Source organism: Amblyomma maculatum, chromosome 5 (genome assembly GCF_055883805.1).
Source record: "Amblyomma maculatum isolate TAMU_Amacu chromosome 5, ASM5588380v1, whole genome shotgun sequence".
Lineage (NCBI taxonomy): Eukaryota > Metazoa > Arthropoda > Arachnida > Ixodida > Ixodidae > Amblyomma > Amblyomma maculatum.
The window spans coordinates 143,396,925-143,416,747 of NC_139348.1; the positions used below are offsets into that span (position 1 = coordinate 143,396,925).

General features: G+C 44.0%; 1 protein-coding gene across 3 annotated transcripts; it reads right to left on the minus strand.

Annotated features, from left to right (window-relative positions):
- Positions 1–339: 339 nt before the first annotated feature.
- On the minus strand, positions 340–16,999 carry Shmt (serine hydroxymethyl transferase). Of its 3 annotated transcripts, XM_084604588.1 has the most exons (9): positions 16,222–16,999; positions 12,927–13,128; positions 11,628–11,986; positions 10,018–10,230; positions 8,942–9,055; positions 6,016–6,138; positions 2,417–2,644; positions 897–1,100; positions 340–857 (listed from the first exon to the last, which is right to left on the minus strand). In XM_084604588.1, exons 1-8 carry the CDS (start codon positions 16,259–16,261, stop codon positions 934–936), a joined length of 1,446 nt encoding a protein of 481 aa, XP_084460714.1. In that variant the 5' UTR covers positions 16,262–16,999; the 3' UTR covers positions 340–857; positions 897–933. The 3 variants fall into 3 exon arrangements, with proteins under 3 accessions (XP_084460714.1, XP_084460713.1, XP_084460715.1); XM_084604587.1 differs by having other exon boundaries at positions 340–1,100; XM_084604589.1 differs by lacking the exon at positions 16,222–16,999 and adding an exon at positions 14,107–14,263 and having other exon boundaries at positions 340–1,100.
- Between the last annotated feature and the right edge of the window lie 2,824 nt (positions 17,000–19,823).

Consider the following 19,823-nt stretch of genomic DNA (forward strand, 5'->3'; position numbering starts at 1 on the left):
AAGTCCTTCGGGTGCGATGCGATGGAAGTCGACATCAACAGGATTGTCTATGCTGACAAAAATTCCATCCCTTTCTCTCCAGACGGCATCCACTATGCGGCCCCGACAGGATGGTGGGAGTGCATGGGCGCAGATCTTTAACGTGCACTGACGTCACACAGTAGATGGGCGCCTTGTGTTTCGTCTATACTGAAACGAAGCTGCCGCAGCCAGGTTCAAGCCTGCGTCTCTGATACTGGCAGTTCAGCACCCTGACCACTAAGCCATCATACTGGACCCTTAGTACATCTGCAAAACAGGATAAGAATGCAGCTACACACTACAATTGAAGAGAAAAGGTTCTGTGCACAAAATAAAGTATTTATTTCATTGTGTAATAGAAATCAACAGTAATATTGGTCCCTCCACAAAAAAAGATTAGCCTTGCCACATCTGGTATATTGTACAGGGAAAAGGAATGTCAAAAGAGTTCAGTGCAAAATCTTTCCAGAACATATCACTGGAAAAAAACAGCCAACGAGCGCAGAAAAAAAAAGGAAATAAAATTTTCTAAAATTTTTTGACAGCATACCTCTTGATTATATGTTACATAAACAAATGTACACATTCACTCTTGTGTAACGATATGCAGTATACTATTAAAAATGAATCATTCCATACAAGAATAGAAAAACTTGATGCAAAATATTAAAACTTTTTCTGTGGTACTGAGCTGGCAATGATGTTTTGCAAATATGTACAAAGATATATCTGCAACAGCAGCCTTGTGGCAATAAAGACCCTTACTGTACAAAAATTTTGTTGAGCCTTTCAAGACAGGAATGAGTGAGAGACAGGTATGTTAGACCTCGTCAATTAAAAAAAAAAAAAAAAAAAAAAAAAAAAAAAAAAAAAAAAAAAAAAAAAAAAAGGAAATTGTTAAGCTGCCTTCTTTCAGACATCTTTGTAGCCGGGCATGAAGAAAGTCAGTGCAAACTGCTCCACTTCCTCCCTGAGCTTATTTAACCTCTCCACAAACACTGGGTCTGTCTCGAGCTTTGCCTTGTACTCTTTCAGGGTGGGCCCAGAGCTAGCCTTCACCTCCAGGGCAAAGCTCAGTCCTGAGGAGAGAGAGAGAGAGAGAGAGAAAAAAAATTAAAACCGGTTAGAGTCATTCATAGCACCAGCTCGTAGAACACATCACACAAGGGCAACTTTAATGACCACATCTATATTAACACAGAATGCAAAACATGATCACCCAAAGCGCTAGCTCCATGAAAGACGCATACATGCACCAACTAGACAATAAATTTTGCATACAAGAGAAGTTAATCTTAATGGTAAAAGTCGTTCAGATTAACTTTAGGCAAAACAAGCTGCAAAGAAAATAATAACTGGTTCACAGGAATGGAAAGGCACAGTATCTGTCACACTTGTTTCTGTGGACACCTGAACCACACCATAAGGGAAGGTGGGAGAGTTGGAGGGCTCCCATACATAGTAAAGCATGTGGACACCTCTTTGTTTCAGAAACCAAAGGAAAGCTATGCACATTTTTTTTCAAGCCTGCATACCTCAAGGATGAATTCGGACTCCATTCAGGAGTTTTCCCTTTAGCTACACCAAGTTCAGTTCGTTGTTACATTTAACATCTCGTTATAGAAAAACAGTTCAAAACAAAAGGCAGTAGATGTAATGAGGAAAACAATTTGTTTTTTTGAATCCCTATAAAACTCCCCATATTTACTTGCATTTTACTGCATCAAACGATGCTTTTTGTGAAACGAAGTAAAAATCAACTGTTTTGTGTTAAAGGGAACGAACACTTAGGAAAGAGTGAAGTTTGTCTCTGTTCACAACAGCATTGTAACAAGCGATATCTTTCTCACTGAAGACTTAGGAGCTATAAAAGGTTTCACAGGCAAAATGCATTGACACCAAGAGCAATATTTTGGTGAGTTTTCTACGGTAACTAAAAACGTTTATGGTAACTCAATACTTTTCTTTTGTTGTATGCAATGCACTGCAGCAAGCGGCTTTTCTTTCTTTTCATTCCGTAAAATAAACTGCCATTTCACTTGCTCACTGCATGTAATACTACAAGCTCTAGTCACTACAGTTTCACAGTAAAAATGGTTGTTTCCTACCATAACCAATGCCACGCCAGCCTCTGTCTAGTTTTGTAAATGAACCCCTATGGTAAGAAGACATTAGTAGCCGAGGCTACTGTGGCTTTAATAAACCAATGGTTAGGAAAAAAAAATTGTTTTGCAGGTACAGTCAGGATGAACAGCAATGGCTCCCTAGGGAACTTCATTTAGCAATCTCTCAACTTCCTCACTTTAAAGCCTCAAATGTTTTTCACAAGTGTCCCTATTTTCCATGGCTTTAGTGGATCCATGGCCAAAATGGTTGGGCATGTCCTTCTTTTTACCTCTGTGGATGAATTCGGCCACCTTGACGATGTCCTGCTCCTTGAACCCCCGTGTGGTGAGAGCAGGGGTCCCCAGGCGGATGCCGCCGGGGTTGAGCGCACTCTTGTCACCTGGCACAGTGTTCTTGTTGCAGGCAATGGACATGAGCTCGAGCACCCGCTCCGCACGTGACCCATTAAGTCCCGTGGGTCGAAGGTCAACCCACACCAGGTGGTTGTCTGTGCCTCCTGCAGTGATTGAGGGAAAGTATGAGTGTGAAAATGAAGGTTAATTATTACATTAATAATTATTACACGTTTCCAAAATTCAAGATTACTAGTGCATCAAAAGGATGTGGATACATGGCTGCCCAGCAACATCTAGAGCAAACGTTCTAACACACGTGGGAAGGCAACAGAAAATCACGAGAGACTTCCAACTGGGGTGTGTGAATATTGAAATTTTCTAATACAAATATGAAAAAAAAAAAAAAAAATGCCTTTGAATATCTAATATCTGCTGAAAATTAAAAAATAGCAAACATTTTGTCTCATTTATTTCAGAATTCACAGGGTGTTTGCAAATAAAATTAAATTAGAATTGCACAGAAGTGTATTATAATCAACTGGAAAATAAAGAGCAAGCTTTATACGAGATTCCGCATACCAATCTTTCTATAGCAAGGACCTGTACGAAGCTGGATGAAGCTGTTTACGTCGCTGCTGAATGCAGCAAACTCTCCTTAATTCGGCCTTCAAGGAGTCAGAAAAAAATATCCGACTTAACCGAAACCTTAAGTTATCGAATGGATGTGAACTGCCGAAAACCATTTGCATCGCAGTAATTTTATCTGACGTACAACTGCAAGATAGTTGTCTGCATTTGAAATGTAGACAACTATCCACACAGTCCATTTCAGCTGCCACACATTTACTCACAGTAGAACATAGTCCATTCCAACTGTCACCATCTAGGTTTAAGCAACAAGATAACATCTGTGTTTTACAGGGTTCACTGCTATCAGCTTGACACACATACTCCTTGGATTATACAGCCCCTCATATCACACAGAGAAGGGGAGCATGGTCAGAGATAAAGAAAAGCAGTTTATAGCTCACATATGTACTCAGCGGAGGAGAAAAAAAGAAAGAAAGAAAGAAAGAAAGAAAGAAAGAAAGAAAGAAAGAAAGAAAGAAAGAAAGAAAAAAAAAAAAAACGAACCCCAGACCACCACTCTGAACTCGGCTGATATTCTACAGAGCACTTTGTGCATGTACTGTAAAAACCCAACTATAATACGAGGTATCATTTGGGATAGCAAAAACAGAAAAAGGAGTTTTCTTCCGCGTATAATGAGAGTCAGGAAAGCTCACTGAAAGCTTTTGCTTGCACTGCATTCAGCGAGGCATAAGCGCTTTTCCTGTGCTCGCGCCCGTTCATGTCTAGCACCGCGTACAAGCTAACAGTGTGTGCAGCCAGGAAATGTACTCAGATTTTTGGGCTTTAGTGATCGTCGTCGTCCTGTGTTACGTCTGCAGAGAGTCCTTTGTTAGAGACATCTTTCTGTAGAAACTCTTCCTTGGCCCCTCTAAACGAAGTTGGTGTCCTGTATTTTTTGAAAGTGCGACTGAAAAGCTTCTTGGGAATGCTATTCAAGTGTCTGCGATTCGGCTGTACGGCATGGTCAGCGTAGCTGCAGAGGCTCGAGAGAGAGACCCCTGCAAAATGCAGACTGCCACATTTGTGGTCGCGACATCGTACAAGGTGTGCTCGTCCTGCTTCCGGTTGCGTGTGCGTCACGAGGTCAAACCGAAACCATCAAAAAATTCGACAAACACCACTGCTAGATAGCACCTCCTCTTGCTGGACGCCTGATGCTGATAGCGCTGAAGAACAGCAACAATGGAACTGTATAGTTAGGCTGGAAATTATTCGGATCCATGCATAATACGGAGCAGAAATCAGACATGATTAAATAGGAAAAAAAAAAAAAAAGCCTCATATTACTTAAGCTGTGGCAAAAGTCAGTATAGCGTGTGTTGTATGCATTGACAAACACGCACAAATCTTTAAAGCAACGGAGGCACATTACCAGCAGTTTCTCTTTTGGAGAGACGCAGGGGGAAGTTTCCTTGGTTTTGTTGTTTGTCTGTTCTGTGCTCTCAAAATTGTACAAATTGTATGTCACCACTGTTTAGTGTCCTTTTGCCCTTTTCAAGTTCAACTTTTCCCCCCGAGAGCCATTAAAGAATGGAACGTGCTGCAACTCAACTCCATTATCGCATTGTTTTTGTTTTCTTGAATTCTGTCCTAGGTTACGATTTAAATATTTTCTTTGTGTGGCTAAATAAAAAGTTGTTAGAGAGTCCTGTGCTGGTTTTGATTGTTTAGTTTTCCATAACGCTAACCATACATCCCTGCAGTCCCCGATCATGGCAAACAGTACAAATAATTACGATGAACATCATCGCCAACACACAACAAAAGCCATCAGAATGGATGGTGCAGGATTTTTTTAAAGAAATGTTTATACAGTGGGGTGCGCAAATATACAAAATTTTGAATACGAATTGGCTGGTTGGTTTGTGGGGCTTAACGTACCAAAGCGATTCAGGCTATGAGAGATGCCGTAGTGGAGGACTCTGAAAATTTCGACCACCTGGGGTTCTTTAACGTGCACTGACATCGCACAGCACACAGGCGCCTTGCTTTTCGCCTCCATCGAAAAGCAGCCGCCGAGGCCGGAATTCGATCCCGCTTCCTTGGAAACAGTAGTCGAGTGCCGTAACCACTGTGCCAACCGGCAGGGGAATACAAATTGAATATGCTTGCTATTCGATTCGTATTCAAAAAACTGATAAAAAAATTATCGAACACATTGAAAATTTTCCAGTTCATCGCAGTCTCCTCGCACTGCACACTTCACTGCAATGCATTAACGCGTGGGCTTCGCAGCGAAGCACCCTCGAAATGTGACGGGGCCGTTTTATGAAGAGGACGGAAAAAAAACAAAAAAAGCTTCACGCTTTTGTTTCCTCTCAAATTCAGACGAACATCAAGAAGGTGTTCATCAGATAAAGTTACTGCGATGCAAACGATTTTCGCTAGCTTTTCTTTTAGGGGGCCATTCAACAATTTGAGCTTTCACTTAATATGGACACTTTTCTTTTCTTTTTTTTTTTTTTTGCTTCAGCCTCTTGAAAGCCGAATTAACGAGAATTTATTGTATTCAGCAGTGATATGGCAGCTTCGCCTGATTTCATGCTGGTAAGTCAGTATGCGGAATCCGTATTACAATATTTACGCTGGATATTCTAGTAGGGCAGACACTTCTCAGCAGTTTTAGTTTAATTTTATTTGCAAATACCATTGCTGTTTTTTAATTTTCCAACTAATCAGATATTCGATTCAGTATCCGAAGGCATTTTTTCATATTCAATTCGTATTAGAAAATTTCGGCACTCGCGTACCTCTAGTTTACAGACATGCGAAGAAAACGGCATGTTTTCCGGATGTACTAGAGGCAACCAGCGGTGGCCAACACAGAGATCTCAAAAAGAAAAGAAAAAGTGTGCTGGCAATGTGAAACGAGACAAATGTAGTAAGAGCTTCCACAAACCTGACACGCAGGAGTATCCCCTGGCCTGAAGTTCGCTAGCCAAAGTCTTAGCATTCTTGACAACCTGTTCTTGGTAGGCCTTGAATTCAGGCGTGGCCGCCTGCTTCAGGGCAGCCGCAATTCCTGGTGAACACGTGGAGAGTACACACCATCTTTCAGCTGTATTGCCTACACAAGTTTCTCAAAAGGTACAAGACTGAAAGACCATTAGGGCTTCAAAAAGGACTTTTTCGTGTTGCCCCCACTGTTCTGTCATGTTATAGTAATGCAGTGTGCAGTACTAATAATTACCTAGATGGCAAGCAAACAGCTAGCTTCTATTGTAGCTCTGCTAACTTCATACTACCTTCTTAGATACAAAGCACGAAAAACAAACTACGATGTTCCTTTTACGTGCGGAGAAGAACTACTACTTCTAAACATTTCAAAGCACCTGAGTTTCCCTGCTTGTCCTTCGGATCAAAAGTTTTTCAAAAAGCACTGACTGCAGACCAAAAAGGCGTAAACATACAAAAGAGCCCCCTGGTATTAAGTGCTCGGAACAGTTAAAGCTATTTTTCAGGCTACTGCATACAGAAGGGAGAAGGTGATGTACAGAGCTACAGTACTGTCGCACAAAATACACTGTTTTGTCCAAAATTCACACACTAACAAAAATATGAACAGAGCCAATGTGCAATCCACACTGTGGCTAGTATGATGTTGTGAAGGCACATAAAATTTCACTTAAATTCTCTAGTACAGTTGAACCTCAATATAACTAAGTTATACTTTACAGAAGAAAACTGATACGAAGCGAACTTGGTTGCATCAAGCTTTTTTTGTCTTTCAGTACCGTAAATGATAACAAGCATCCCAGAAACCCTCCTGTTTCACTTTACTTCGCCTAGGTGCATTCGTGAGGCTACTACAGGCGATATTAGAAGACGAAGCAAGTGAAACAAAAGATGAGAGTAGCAGAGTTAAACTTTAACCAGAAATCGCATATCTGAAAATATTGCGTCAGTGTCTAGATCTTCTGCGAAGCCGACCTGCTCCCCACTAGTGCTTCGCACTTTATATCAACCTCAAAGCACTTTCTCCCCGAAGTGAGGATACCTCTAAATTATGATTGATGGATGGAGGTATAAACGGCGTTACTGAAGATTACCACAAGCTTCACACGTTGATGCAGCGAATTCAACAGAGTGGGTGCTTTCACCGAATGTAAAACTAAGCGGCGCTGCGTACGCCCACCAATGGAGTCAAGCGAACATTTTACTCGTCATGTGCTTTCGTGGACCGGTGGGAACGAGATGTCCAAGCAGCAGGTCACCCCAAAGTAGAGCAGCTGCTTTTTTTGTGGGTTGTTGTGAGTTGCAACAAGCAACAATGTTTTTTTTTTTTGCCTTCCGGGTGGTACAGTTTCGTCGAAATTTGCTTTCAGTGCTTGCAAGAACTATTGCATCAAAACAGTGCCGCGAGATACTGCTTCGTTAAATTGAGGAAAGAATATGTGCATTTTAACAGGAGCAAGAAAGTGAAACGAAAAAAGCTTGTTGTATTGCAAGCTTCGTTACGTTGAGGTTCAACTGTAAAAAGTACCCAACATCCGTCCATGCTTCAGACCGACCTTCCTCTGCCCACTTTATTTTGGGACCAGTTATGCAGCTCTTCATTACACTGTTTGTTTTTATTAGCTGAACTCTGGCACATTTGTACAGGGTGTGCACCTCTGCACACCTCGTACAAATGTGGGAGGAGACATAAGGGCTACGGGGGTCCTTCGGGGCCTTCTGAAAGCCATTGGCTGAGACCCAATGAGGATAAAGCCGAAGCCAAAAAGATTGGAAGCCGCTACCCTAGTACACGAGAGTTAACACATTATGACTAGAAAAAAAAATGGTGTCCGTACTTTCACCTGGCAAACTACAGGACTGGCACTAACTCGATTTCTTCGAGGTTTTAAGTGGCTACTATCTGTTAGAGGGATCCATGGCTACAACAAGTACAGAGTCATGCCTCGTTAATGTGGACACATAGATTTGCGGGCAAAGACAGAGAGAGAGAATAGAATAGAAAGGCAGAGAGGTTAACTACGCGATGCCCAGTAGGCTACCCTACACGTGGGGAGGGGAGCAATGGAAGAAAAAAGGAAAGAAAGAGCACCAAGGAAAGGAGTCTGTCACATGTCTAGAGATCTATAGTAAAAGGGGGTAAAGAGTGTCCTCTGCCTCCGTAAAACTATCTATAAAGAAAGTTGCCTGCAAAAATAAATCCCGAAGGAAAATATTAAAATATACGCTATGATTAGAGCATAGTAATGGCCCGTGAAGTTAAAACTGGATAATTTTGAGAGCTACTAGCCTGTTATCCTAGTCATCACTATTTTGAAACAATGTAGTAATGAAACTTGAGGTGTCTAGTGGCCAAAGGTACCTCTGACAACATCTCATGGATAAATGATGTAACTTCAACTGTTCACGTCCCACAAACTGCTGCCACATATCAACCCTCAGTGTGCTGAAAGCTGCTGAATGCATTGCATCTTTTCTATGTGACAAGGAAAGAGTTTTCTTCGCAGCTGTTCATGCAATGCAGAACATGGCGAAGTGCATCGACTACACAACTTGCATTGCAAAGCACGAAACCACAAGCACGAAATCACTCAGTCAGTCTAGCGTCCTGCGTTTAGAATAAAACATCTGGCGGTTGCAGTAGAGATCAGTATTAACGCGACAAAACAGCATAGACGCCAATGGGCTATGTGCATTTTCCCTCCATTCACTGCCGAGACTCAGTATTTATATTAACGAGGCGTATATGCGTCCCAAGAAAAAGCGTCTAATTTAAGTCATCCATATTGACGAAGCGTGACAGTGTACTTTTACAGAATGCAAACAAACACAGATTTTATTTAAAAAAAAAAAGCAATGCAGAAGGATACCTGCAATGACGTTGTTGTGTGGTCCACCTTGGAGGCCTGGGAATACAGCCTGCTTGACCTTCTCCTCAAGGTCATACATAGTTTTCACGCCGGTCTTTGACACAGAGCGGACACCTGCACCAGTGTGAAGAGACCATTCTCATAACCACCGTGCAAATGATCAGCCATGAAAAAAGGGAAGTGAGAACCTGACTAAACTAAAGTTCGGTAACTGCAACCAAATGACAGAGGCCATATTTTAGCCTCTGGCCATTGTGTATAATGTAAGGTGTACAATGTAAGGTGTACAATGTCATGCTTGTTCGGTCTGATAGAATTCTGAAATTAACAAATATTTCAAGGTCATCAGCAGATTAGTCGGGTTTCGACAACACTAAACAAAGATGGCCTCATCTTTATCTTTACCGTGATGGCACAAAAGCATCTTTTAGAAAACAACTGGCAAGTCAAATTAACCTGACATGTCCAAACGTTGGACTAAACTAGATTGTTCTAATCAAGACAACTCTTTAATCCATGAGTGAAACAAAATTTGAGCTACACTGAAGAGACATGATTGAGGCTAGAAAAAGTATTTCAAACACTAAAACTTCTCATAGTAATAGTAATAAACTTCTCATAGTAAGGCCAGGGCCTTAAGCCTGCCTTTCAACCCATCTTTGATATCCCCTACCCTACTGCTTAGAAGATACCACAAGTCCATAGGCTGTAAGCGCCGATGCCGTACTTGGAATATAGACTCAGACAAAGGCTGATATCGGCCAGAGGTAATGTTGCATGCGTGATGAATTGTTTTATTCATCGTTCTGCCCCCGCCATCCAGATCAGAGATTAATTTATAGATCGCCCAGTTATAATAGCAGGCCACAAAGATAATCATGCTATCATTTTTGGCTACCCATTTAAAAAGTTTGGCAACATTAGTAAGGTAACACATAAAAGCAAGGTAAACAAGAAGTGCCTTTGACAAAATAAATTTTTGGGCTCTTTCGGTTAATTAGAGGTTTAATATATTTGGTTTAATAAATTTAATTAATACGGTTCAATAAACTAAATAAATTTTGCTTGGTACCAACCCTTGCGGTAGAAGATAAGCCCTGCCCGGGGTCCCCGCAGGGTCTTGTGCGTGGTGGTGGTGACTATGTCGCAGTACTCGAATGGGTTCGGTGCCACTTGGGCAGCCACCAGGCCACTCACGTGCGCCATGTCTGCCATGAGCAGAGAGTTGTTCTCGTCGGCGATCTCGCGGAATCGCTTGTAGTCCAGGTGCCGGGGATAGCAGCTCACACCTGCATTATTCAGGCAGTCACAGATCTCAACGTAATGGACTCTCGAGTGTAGTGCACAACTTCAAATAAAGATGGTGCCACATGCCAAGTTTTCATTGTCCCAAATTAAGGAAAGTTTGGCACTATAAAGCTCCAAATGCCTACGCGGTAAAATCTTATTAATTCAGCCTGCATTAATTTGAGAATTTGGATAATTTGAGCTAGGAGCATAGTACTGGCCGATGCTCACTTAAGTCCATGATGCTTGTTTGGATGAGAGGTTGCGTCGAAGCATGACCTGCGAAGCCAGCGATCGTCCGAATAAACCTTCGTGAACTTGAAATGCATGAAAGAATGGAGCCCGTGCACATCAGGTGTGCATGCTTTGGCAGGCAGATGACAATAGAAAGCCTCCTATTGCTGAAACCTAACCCAACAGCATAGTTTCACCTCCACTTGTCTTAAATTCACGCTTTCGTCGCACCGCTGTCATCAGACATATGCATTGGTCAGTCATGCTTTTTTAGACACTGCTTTGCTTATCACTAGTCTTCTAGTTTTATTTTCAGATGGCATCACGTCGTTCTAATGTTCATGCATATTTCTCTCGCCTGCATTCTCGTGCTTTTTCTGCTGTTTGAGCATGCTGCATGCTGCATTTTGAAAATATATATGCTGTGCGATGTCGGTACACGTTAAAGATCCCCAAGTGGTCGAAATTGCTTCCTAGCATTCCATCACGGCTCCTCTTTCTCTCTTTCCACTTTCACTCCCCCTTCCTTCCTTCCCTTATGGTGCGGTTCAGGAGTCCACGGAACAAGTGCGACAGATACGCCTTTCCTTTCCCGTGAACAAATTATTATTATTATTACACGCTCAAAATGCGAGGGAGGCCGTTTGTGAAGAGGTACCACTGCTACTGCATGACAATGCAAAAAGGGCTGCGGAGGTGCTTATGATTTTTGGACCAATTCTTCGACATTCCCAACAACTGCGTTAAGAAAGCACTTGTTGAAGCTGGGAAAATTTGTCGCTTGACTTTAATTACATATGTATAGATAAACATATTTAGATAAAATTATTATGATGTAAAGAGTTTTCTGCAGTTCTTTATGGCCATTTGATAACTCAAACATTTTTCTTGGTCCCCTGAGTGCTGAATTAATGAGTATTTGTTGTCGTGGACTAAGGAAAGCATAGTGCACATCTCTAAACTGAGAGGACACCATGTAACTAAATGTTTTGCTGTCTGAGACTAAGGGAAGCGTAGTGTACAGTTTCAAATGCAGAGCGCGTGGCATGCCAATGTAGCCGCAATGAGTCAAACAGTCAACTTGTATTATGAAGAAAAACTGCATACAGTTGTTCCGAGTGTCATTTTAAGTGCCATTTTTCCCTCGGCACACATCTTTCCTCACCAGCAATGATGAGCTTGGGCTTGAAGAGCGCGGCCGACTGCTGCAGCTTGTCATAGTCGATGAGGCCCGTCTGCGGGTTCACTTTGTATGGCATGGACTCAAAGAAGATGGAGGTGGCCGAGATCTTCTTCTTTTCAGTGAAAAAACCGTGGGTCAGGTGACCTCCGTCTGGCAGATCTAGGCCCATGATGCGTCCGTGCGGTTCGACAACGCCAGTGTAGACAGCAAAGTTTGCTGGAGACCCAGAGTACGGCTGCACGTTGACGCCCCACAGCTCGGGGTCTAGGCGATAGGCTTCTAGTGCTCGCTTTTGGCAGAGAACCTCAATCTCGTCGATGAATTCGTTTCCACCATAGTACCTGAAAATGAAGACAAATTTTTCACTCTAGAAGGGTGCTTTCTCTTTTTTGTTTTTTTTTTTGCTTTGACCAGTTAGTGAAGCATGATTATAACAGGCCGAGATGTCCCGAAGCTACGAATATAGCAATCACTGGTTGATTTTGCTCGGAACAGTATTTTGAAAGAGTATTTTTCTTTACAATACTGTAAGGCCTTCCTGGCTGTTGCAGGTTGGGAACCGAAAAGAAAAAAAAAGAAAGGCAGGCACCTAACAAGAAACACAATTCTAGTTTTTTTCTCAAAAGCCTCCGCTGAGCTTATGCTATTAAAGAATGTGCGGATTCAGATTATTGAATTTAACAATGCTTTTCGGAAGGAACAAATACTTGTCTGCTCGCATAAAAACTCATTGCCTATAACCAATAAACCAGACTGTTTCAAATATTTCAAGAGTTTTAAGAGTATAAGGAGGCTGAGTGTGGCAGCAGAGAAAAATATCAAGAAAACTGAAAATGATGCATAGCCATATTAAAAGGCAACTTGGTTACAGAAAGGAGAGAGGAAAACTGTATTAGTTAAAAAAAAGGAAACATAACTTGAGATAAATGGTAGGTGATCAGAAGACTTGGCCTTGTGATGACCACAGTGGCTCGTTTGAAGGCACGCAGTTATGCAGGCAGGGTTAAAGAAAGACAAAGCAATGCGGCTTCACACTGCATTAGCCTGGATACTGCTCTTCATTACCATTGTTGCAGTGGAATATTGCAAGTGACACACTAAGCGAAACCTTTGAAAGCATTGCATAAGTTTTTCAATAGATCACAGCTGTCCATAGGCTCAGCCCTTCTCTTGCTCACTGAGAACTTGCATAGGGACATAAATTACAGTATGTTTACAACAACCTTGTCTTACAGAGGACGCATATGCTACTGCAGCCAACCAGCAAAAGGGAAAGCCCACCTCTGTCCAGGATATCCCTCCGAGTACTTGTTGGTGAGGCACGTGCCCAGGCACTGGGTGACAGCAAGACTGGTGAAGTTCTCAGAAGCGATCATCTCTAGTCCGCGCAGCTGCCGCTGCTTCTCGTTGAGGATGAGCTGGTGCAGTTCGTCATCACATTTTTCCAAGGGCTGCTGCATGAACCCGGGCTCCATGTCCGAATCTGTTGATACAAACAATGAAGAAAGAACAGTGAAGACAAACTCAAGTTGCCCTGTACTGAGCGACTCCCACTACCTAGTGATAAAGAGGCTGATTTCTCTAAAAATAGTGCTTTTATAAGGCACAAAGGGGCAAAACGTGAAGTACAGGCCTCAGTTCATTTTCACAAGCAAACTGCATTGACTAACGGTAGACCACGCCACCACGAACATCCAGCTAGCAGTCGTGTCTACAAGTCCCTCCCAATTTTATTGTCAACATCATGGATTAGAACTGAATGGCAAGGAAAAACAAGAAATGCTTGATTTTCGACTGAAATTTCTTCTCAATAAACCAATCTTTTGGTGCCGCCAAAGGAGCCACAAGATCTCATCCATTCGAACTTTGCTAAAAACGAGAACAGGATGGAGTCATCGCCAATGTCAGTTCAAGGCTCTCATTAGCAAATGGCACAACACTGCATATGAGATAAAAATGCACGACAATGCGGAGTCTGCTGCTGGCATCTGTAGCCTCTTGAGCAAGCATATCAGTGAATGAACTGGCAGCTGTCACTGTCACACAACTTGTGCAATAGCATGAGTGGCTCATAGTAGGCCCTTGAAGGTAATTGACTTGAAACGTTACTTCAGGTGTTAATGTGTCCAAGTGAGACTGTTTTGCAAACACTTGTTGCAATGAAAATTCACTGAAGTCATACTGAAAGTGGCAAGAATTTTCAATATGCAAAAAAACAAGTGGGTTTCTGTTAATAAGCAATGTTGCTCAAATATAAATATTCAAATATGACCCTGACATTTAAGGGCAGCCACTTAAAACCAGGCGAACCTACATCAAAAGATCCAACAATCCAGGAAAACTAGGACCATTCTAGAATGACCGGCATATTTTAAGGAGCCACACGCAGACTGCAAGAGTGTTGAATTGCACAAGACATATGAAGTGGAACCAATTTAAAATGACCTGGCAGGAAACATACCTGGCGTTCAAACAATGAAGTAACAAAAAGAACTTGAAATACAGAGCAGAACACAATGGGAAGAAGGAAACTCGTGCCGACTACTCCACAGGTTCGACCGCACGCACTGACCGATTCCAAAAGAAGACTGTCTGTCCTAGAGGGTTGGAGACGTTCTCCTCGGGGAGATAAGTGTCTGGCCTGGCCTGACTCTGTTATCGGGGGCTCGCACCACGTCAGGGTGAGATAAGACTGCCGCAATTTTGAGATTGAACAACTTTCGAGATTGAGGCAGTCTGTGACAGCCACTATGGCTACAGCATTACTAGTTTTATCTTGGTGTTTTCGCATTAAGCGCTTGAAATCTGAAGTGCACGAACAGCTTCAAACATAAATGAAGAGCACATCGGCAGAATGTGTCTAGGTTGTTTTAGGTCCTTATCTTGTCCCTAACTTATCACAGATCTGGCAGGAAAGCTTGTCTGCAGCTCTCTGGCATCAGCAATCCTCTATCAGGAAATCAACTGGGTGCATGCCCTTCCTAGAACATAAATGTCTTATTGTGACTGAGCCCAATACGCAACTGTGCTTATAGACCTTTGCAAGGAAGGTCTCCTAGGTGCCACCATATTGCTCACTGGGCTGTTGTGGGCGCCTGACATCAACACAGTGGAGGCGGCAGCAGAACCGGTTTGCAACAGTCCAGAGAAGAGGTGTTTCGACAATCTCCTCGCCCGATGCAAAGGTTTATAATCAAGGAATTTTTCTGTTACTAATTTTTTTTAAGAGTTCCATGCAGCAAAACAAAAGTGAGATATGCTGGTAGAAATAACATGATTACAAATTAACAGGAGAGTGTTCCTAGTAAATGTGAAGTAGTTTCAATAACCAGGAGCTGAAAGTCTCATCACCTTAACGTCATTACACAGTAGGCATGAATTGAGCCTATTGACTTTTGAGGATATTGATGTGCAAGCATGTTTTTGGCTGCTGTACATAAGCACTTCATGAGTCAAATACTAGGCTGAAAGAGATGTACTGCCGCACTGACAATGGGAGAGATGTCAATAACCACTACCCAAGTGCAATTGTGAGAAGCATGCTTTTGTGCTTTTTTCAGTTTTTCTCCAGAAGCATAATCCTTTTATTGCCTTTTCAAGTTGGCGACAGATAAGTCAAAATAGATTCGGTTCTTGAGGGAAAACTAATGTCAATTTGCATGCAATTTAAATGCAATTTACAAATAAAAACTTCTCGTTCCTGCAAACTATTTTTTTTTTTTTTTTTCACGGAGAGCTAATCATCACGCCCCAAATAAAATATCTACACTCCAACGTCAAACGCGTATTAATGCTGTGACTTAGCGAAGGAAGCACGTAAGATGCCGCGAGTTCACAGCCAAGGCCGCGCATAACTTGTCTCGCCTGAGGCTAGACCGCTCTACGCAAGCGGCGGACATGCGTCTGCAGCGAGCGCGATATCTCCGTATCAAGCGGCGCGAAAGTACCCGCGAGCCGATAACCCTTATCGCTCGCCGCCAACAACGAGCGGACGTCAGTAACAGCGGATGACACAGCACTTTCTCCGCCCTGTGTTTAATTTCGTTTTGTGCAAGAGCCTCAAAAACGAGGTTAACGAACGTGGTGGGTGCCGTGAAGTGTCAGAGGAGAGGATAGTAAATGGTTAAATTATTACATAGCTTGCAAGCAGTGCGCGCAGTAACATGGCAGCATAAATTAACGGGTACGACGCTATGCGGAACACGCATATCTGCGACATGCTCTCTATGCTCATTCAAGATTGCACTAATTCAGTTAGCCTGTACAAAAATAAGAATTTAGCAGACCAATTTCCCGATTACACGAAAATGACAGCGCTTTTGATTAAGTGCGAACGGACTGCGAGCAGCCGTGTTTATGTCATTATTGAACAGCTAACGGCGTGTTCGAGCAAGGTCAATGCACGGATACACTGTAGCGGTCGACATCACGTGCGGACAGCGTTAACAGATGGGAGTTTGCTTGTTGCAAGAGCTGAAGCAACGAATTTAAAGACGGCGGAGCAGCGATACGCAATAAATCATACTGCCCGCGCTAATATATTTCATTGGGAATTAAACGTCGCAATTGAACTTACAATTCAAGGCTTGGGCCGATCCGTCACCACCACCCGACATGTTCAGTGCGGAGTTGCTCAACGATCTGCTCTCAATGTGTTGAACCAGGAAACTTGAGACCTTGCTCCAGTCAGGTGCCTTTTCCGTGAATCCGGGCGATCGAGTGTCGGTTTGACGTATGCGGAAGAAATGGGGGGAAGCTTCTGCGCAAACCGGCTGGCGAAAACTGTTAATCACACGAAGGCGGCCGTTTCAATATTTTCTTTTGCGGGTCGACGGGACAACGAACCCGAGCAAGCTAGCAGCACGCAACGAAGAAAACTACTCGACCGGTTTGGACCACGTCGGTCCTCGCATGGTGCTAAATTAGACCGGAAATTTTAGCAAACAAGTTTGTCACAACTGCGCACACGTGACGCTCCAAGTTACGTCCGAGCGCGCTACATGGACGCAGTGCCACGCTATGAAAGTGTAAAGTCAGCTAATTTGTGAGGGAATGGAGTGCGGTCACAAGTGCTTCTCGCTTCCGCATTCAAAGCGAAAACAAGGAAAAAAAACTCATTTCCGTGCTACGCGGCTACGTGAAGCAAAGCTCGCTTACAACTACTTGCGTAACATTTGCGCCGACACCTTCGCGGGCGAAACTAAACTGCCAAATGAAGAACGAAAACGTTTACAAAGTACACGCCAAAGCATTTAAAATGGCTTTGAAGGTGCGCGCTTTTCTTACAAATGTGGCGGCAAAGCAAAACAAATCCGATATGCATCACGTGGCAACATCACTAGAGTTCGCATTATGGCAAAACCTACTCTAGGGAGAAAACTTCATAAAAGTACCTAGTCAAGCGAGTTCGTCGTCTGCCGAGTTAGAACACTATAGGGAACCCAAGCTCAAGTTTCGCCACGCGATGGCAGCGCCGCATTCCTGGCGTGGTGGCGAAATGTGAAACTATAGGGGAGAAAACCTGGGCCAGGGGGCGCTGCGCCGCTCTGTGCGTCAGCGCCCTCCATGGAGATCCCGTCAAAACCTACGCGCAGTGCGGCCGCGTCGTCTGCTCCCCGCCGCATAGAAAAGCATGCTGTCGTCTGCTCCGCGCTGCTCTCCAGCACGTGTTTGCGCGCGCGCGCTCGGTTGTTTCTCTCCTCCTCCGGCCGCATTCTGGCCGCCGTCGCGCTCCAACAAAGGGGGCAAGAAAAAAAAACAAACAAACTGGAATGAAAAAGTGACGGCGCGCTTTTTCGCAAAACTCGTGAAAGTGTTTTTCTCTCTTCTCTCGTGTTGAAACGATGGTCGTCGGTTTTTTTTTTTAGGTATCTCGTACTGCTCGTATCTCGCACCTCTGTTTGTAACTGGCGGTGCCGCAGCAGCCATCGCAGAACCAAGTCGGCCTCAAGAAACAGATATATGTCATTAATGCCATCACTCGGCGCTTATAAAGGGAAAACACATGCGGTAATCGTCCTATCCTCATACGTGATCCTGCTTCGGGAGCTCAAAACTGCGCATTCGCTAGAGGAGATAACTGAACTACGGATTGCACAGCGTAGCCGTGGAATTAAGAAGACAAAGGTTTACTTGGAGAGATGTCCCCGCCTGCATGAAAAGTCGTCAGGCATTTCCTCGCTCTTCGTCTCACGGAGAGAGGAAACTGCCGAAAGAATGGCATGCCTCGGCTTCTCGTCAGTGATCCAGGTCGTTAAGAAACCTCTCATTGTTAAAGGTAGATAAGTTATTGATTTCGGATGGCAGCGCCACAGCAGCGAACTCCCCCTGACCGCTGTCAGCAGGAACCAAAGGGTAAGGCGGCATGCTTTGTGCCTTGTAGGGAACGCGTCCTAAACGCGCCGAAAGCAGGCACCACGACGCCGGCAGCATCGCCTAAAACGTCTGTCCCCAAAGAGTTGAATAGGCCCCTTTCAAGTGAGCAGTCACAAATGGAAAGGGAGCTCCCCAACCAGCGCCCGGAGCACTCGTCGCTGTGTACACGCGATCAATTCTCAACGAGAAGGCTGGACCCTTCATTCTCTGAACAACATGGAAGAGACATCAAGAGGTGCCGCCTCAACTCCTTCAAAATACCTGTCGCTTGCCTCTGCCTTCGAGTACCGGATTCGCGTTCATGCTTTTTTTTTTTTGTCTGAGCCTGCCAACAAGCGCTCTGTGAAAACAATGTCCGCGGCGATCAATTAATCATAATTTCTCACTTTCGAAAGCACCGATAAAAAGCGTGCCTCCAGCCAGCCTCTATGTCAGCCGGGGCACAGAAAAAAGCAAAAATAAGGAACACCACTGGCAAAGAGCGCCGGCTTTGCGCGCACAGACGCACGACCATCCCCCCTCGTCCTCACTCTCCTTCTCCCGCTCCGCGTGCACGTGCGGCTGCCTGTAGCACGCGCTCCCGAGCGAGCGGGCTGCGCAGACTCCGCAGACAGCCGCGCGCAGCGCGGGTGCGGATGCGCGTAGGTTTTGTAGTTCCTCTCCGCTCCGCTGGAAACCGAGCGCTGGCGTCGCGGAGCAAACTCCAGCTTTGGTTCCCTATGGGGCTTCGCCGGAGCAGACGCTCCGCTAGATTCCTGTGCACGCGCGGCGATCGCGTTGCTCCTGGCGGTTATTTGGCGATACAAAAACGCTTCCGCTGATGCGGAACGGATGTACTAAGTAGCATTGTGCCATGGGAAGTGACAATAGTAGGCGAAGCACCAAAATTCGAGGCTCACGTGTGAAACTTTGCAGATTCCTTTGGAAGCGTGTCCGCAAGACCTGTTTTCCAACCCCATGACAGCGTTCTGAGAAGTCTCGCGTTCTTTGTGGAAACGAAAAGAGCCAATTTCCCCTTTCTTCGTAAACTCAGAATTGTTGACGGTTGACAAACCGTTTGGAGAGCCACCAAAAAGGTACAGTGGTTAAACACCATGCATAAAAAGTGAAGAGGATGGAAGATTATCCTGTTCGTCGCTCCCCGCGTGTCTAGTTTTGCCGATTTTTTGTGCTCTCTCCCTGCTTTGTGAGTGCTCTGAAAGCAACCAAATCAACAGATGTGACGTCCGCAATCGAGACTGATGTGTGAATGTGCCCTAAGTGTCCACAGCTGCCTTTTCATTTTTAGATTGACCAAGAAAATATCTAGGAACGAGGCCTTTTTTTTTTTTTCGGGGGTGGGGGCGGCGTTGGAAAACATGCCTTGCTGAGACGCTTTTACAGATTTTCGCAAATTGGCCAATACGTGAACCAATTAATTAATATTATTATTATTATTATTATTATTAACGAAGATACGTCGGAAGTGCAGTACAAAAGTGATACTAGCTATGGCTCGACTGACACTACTCGCACGGAGCACCCCTTTCGCGTCACAGGGTTCGTGAGTGCAAACCAAATATTATCATAAATGAAGAGCAACCATTTAATAAGAACCGAAATAAAACACTGTGTAGTACAAGCTTGGCTTTCACCTGCCTTCCGAGCCAGCGAGCCGGTTATATCGCGTGTAGCGCATGGAGCACGCATGTGCTTATGAGATTGCTAGCGTTCTTGTCTTTGAAGAAACACCTCCTTCGGACTATATACTTATTCTTCTACTGCGAAATTTCCTTTGGTAACGTCGTAATAATAAAAAACAAA

Excerpts from the sequence above, each read along its gene's own strand:
- Shmt (XM_084604588.1), bottom strand. The coding sequence starts at position 16,261 with ATGTCGGGTGGTGGTGACGGATCGGCCCAAGCCTTGAATT. Across the intron at positions 13,129-16,221 it reads ATCGGCCCAAGCCTTGAATT|ATTCGGACATGGAGCCCGGG; the intron begins GTAAGTTCAATT and ends TTGTATCAACAG. Across the intron at positions 6,139-8,941 it reads ACACAACAACGTCATTGCAG|GAATTGCGGCTGCCCTGAAG; the intron begins GTATCCTTCTGC and ends CGTGTTCACCAG.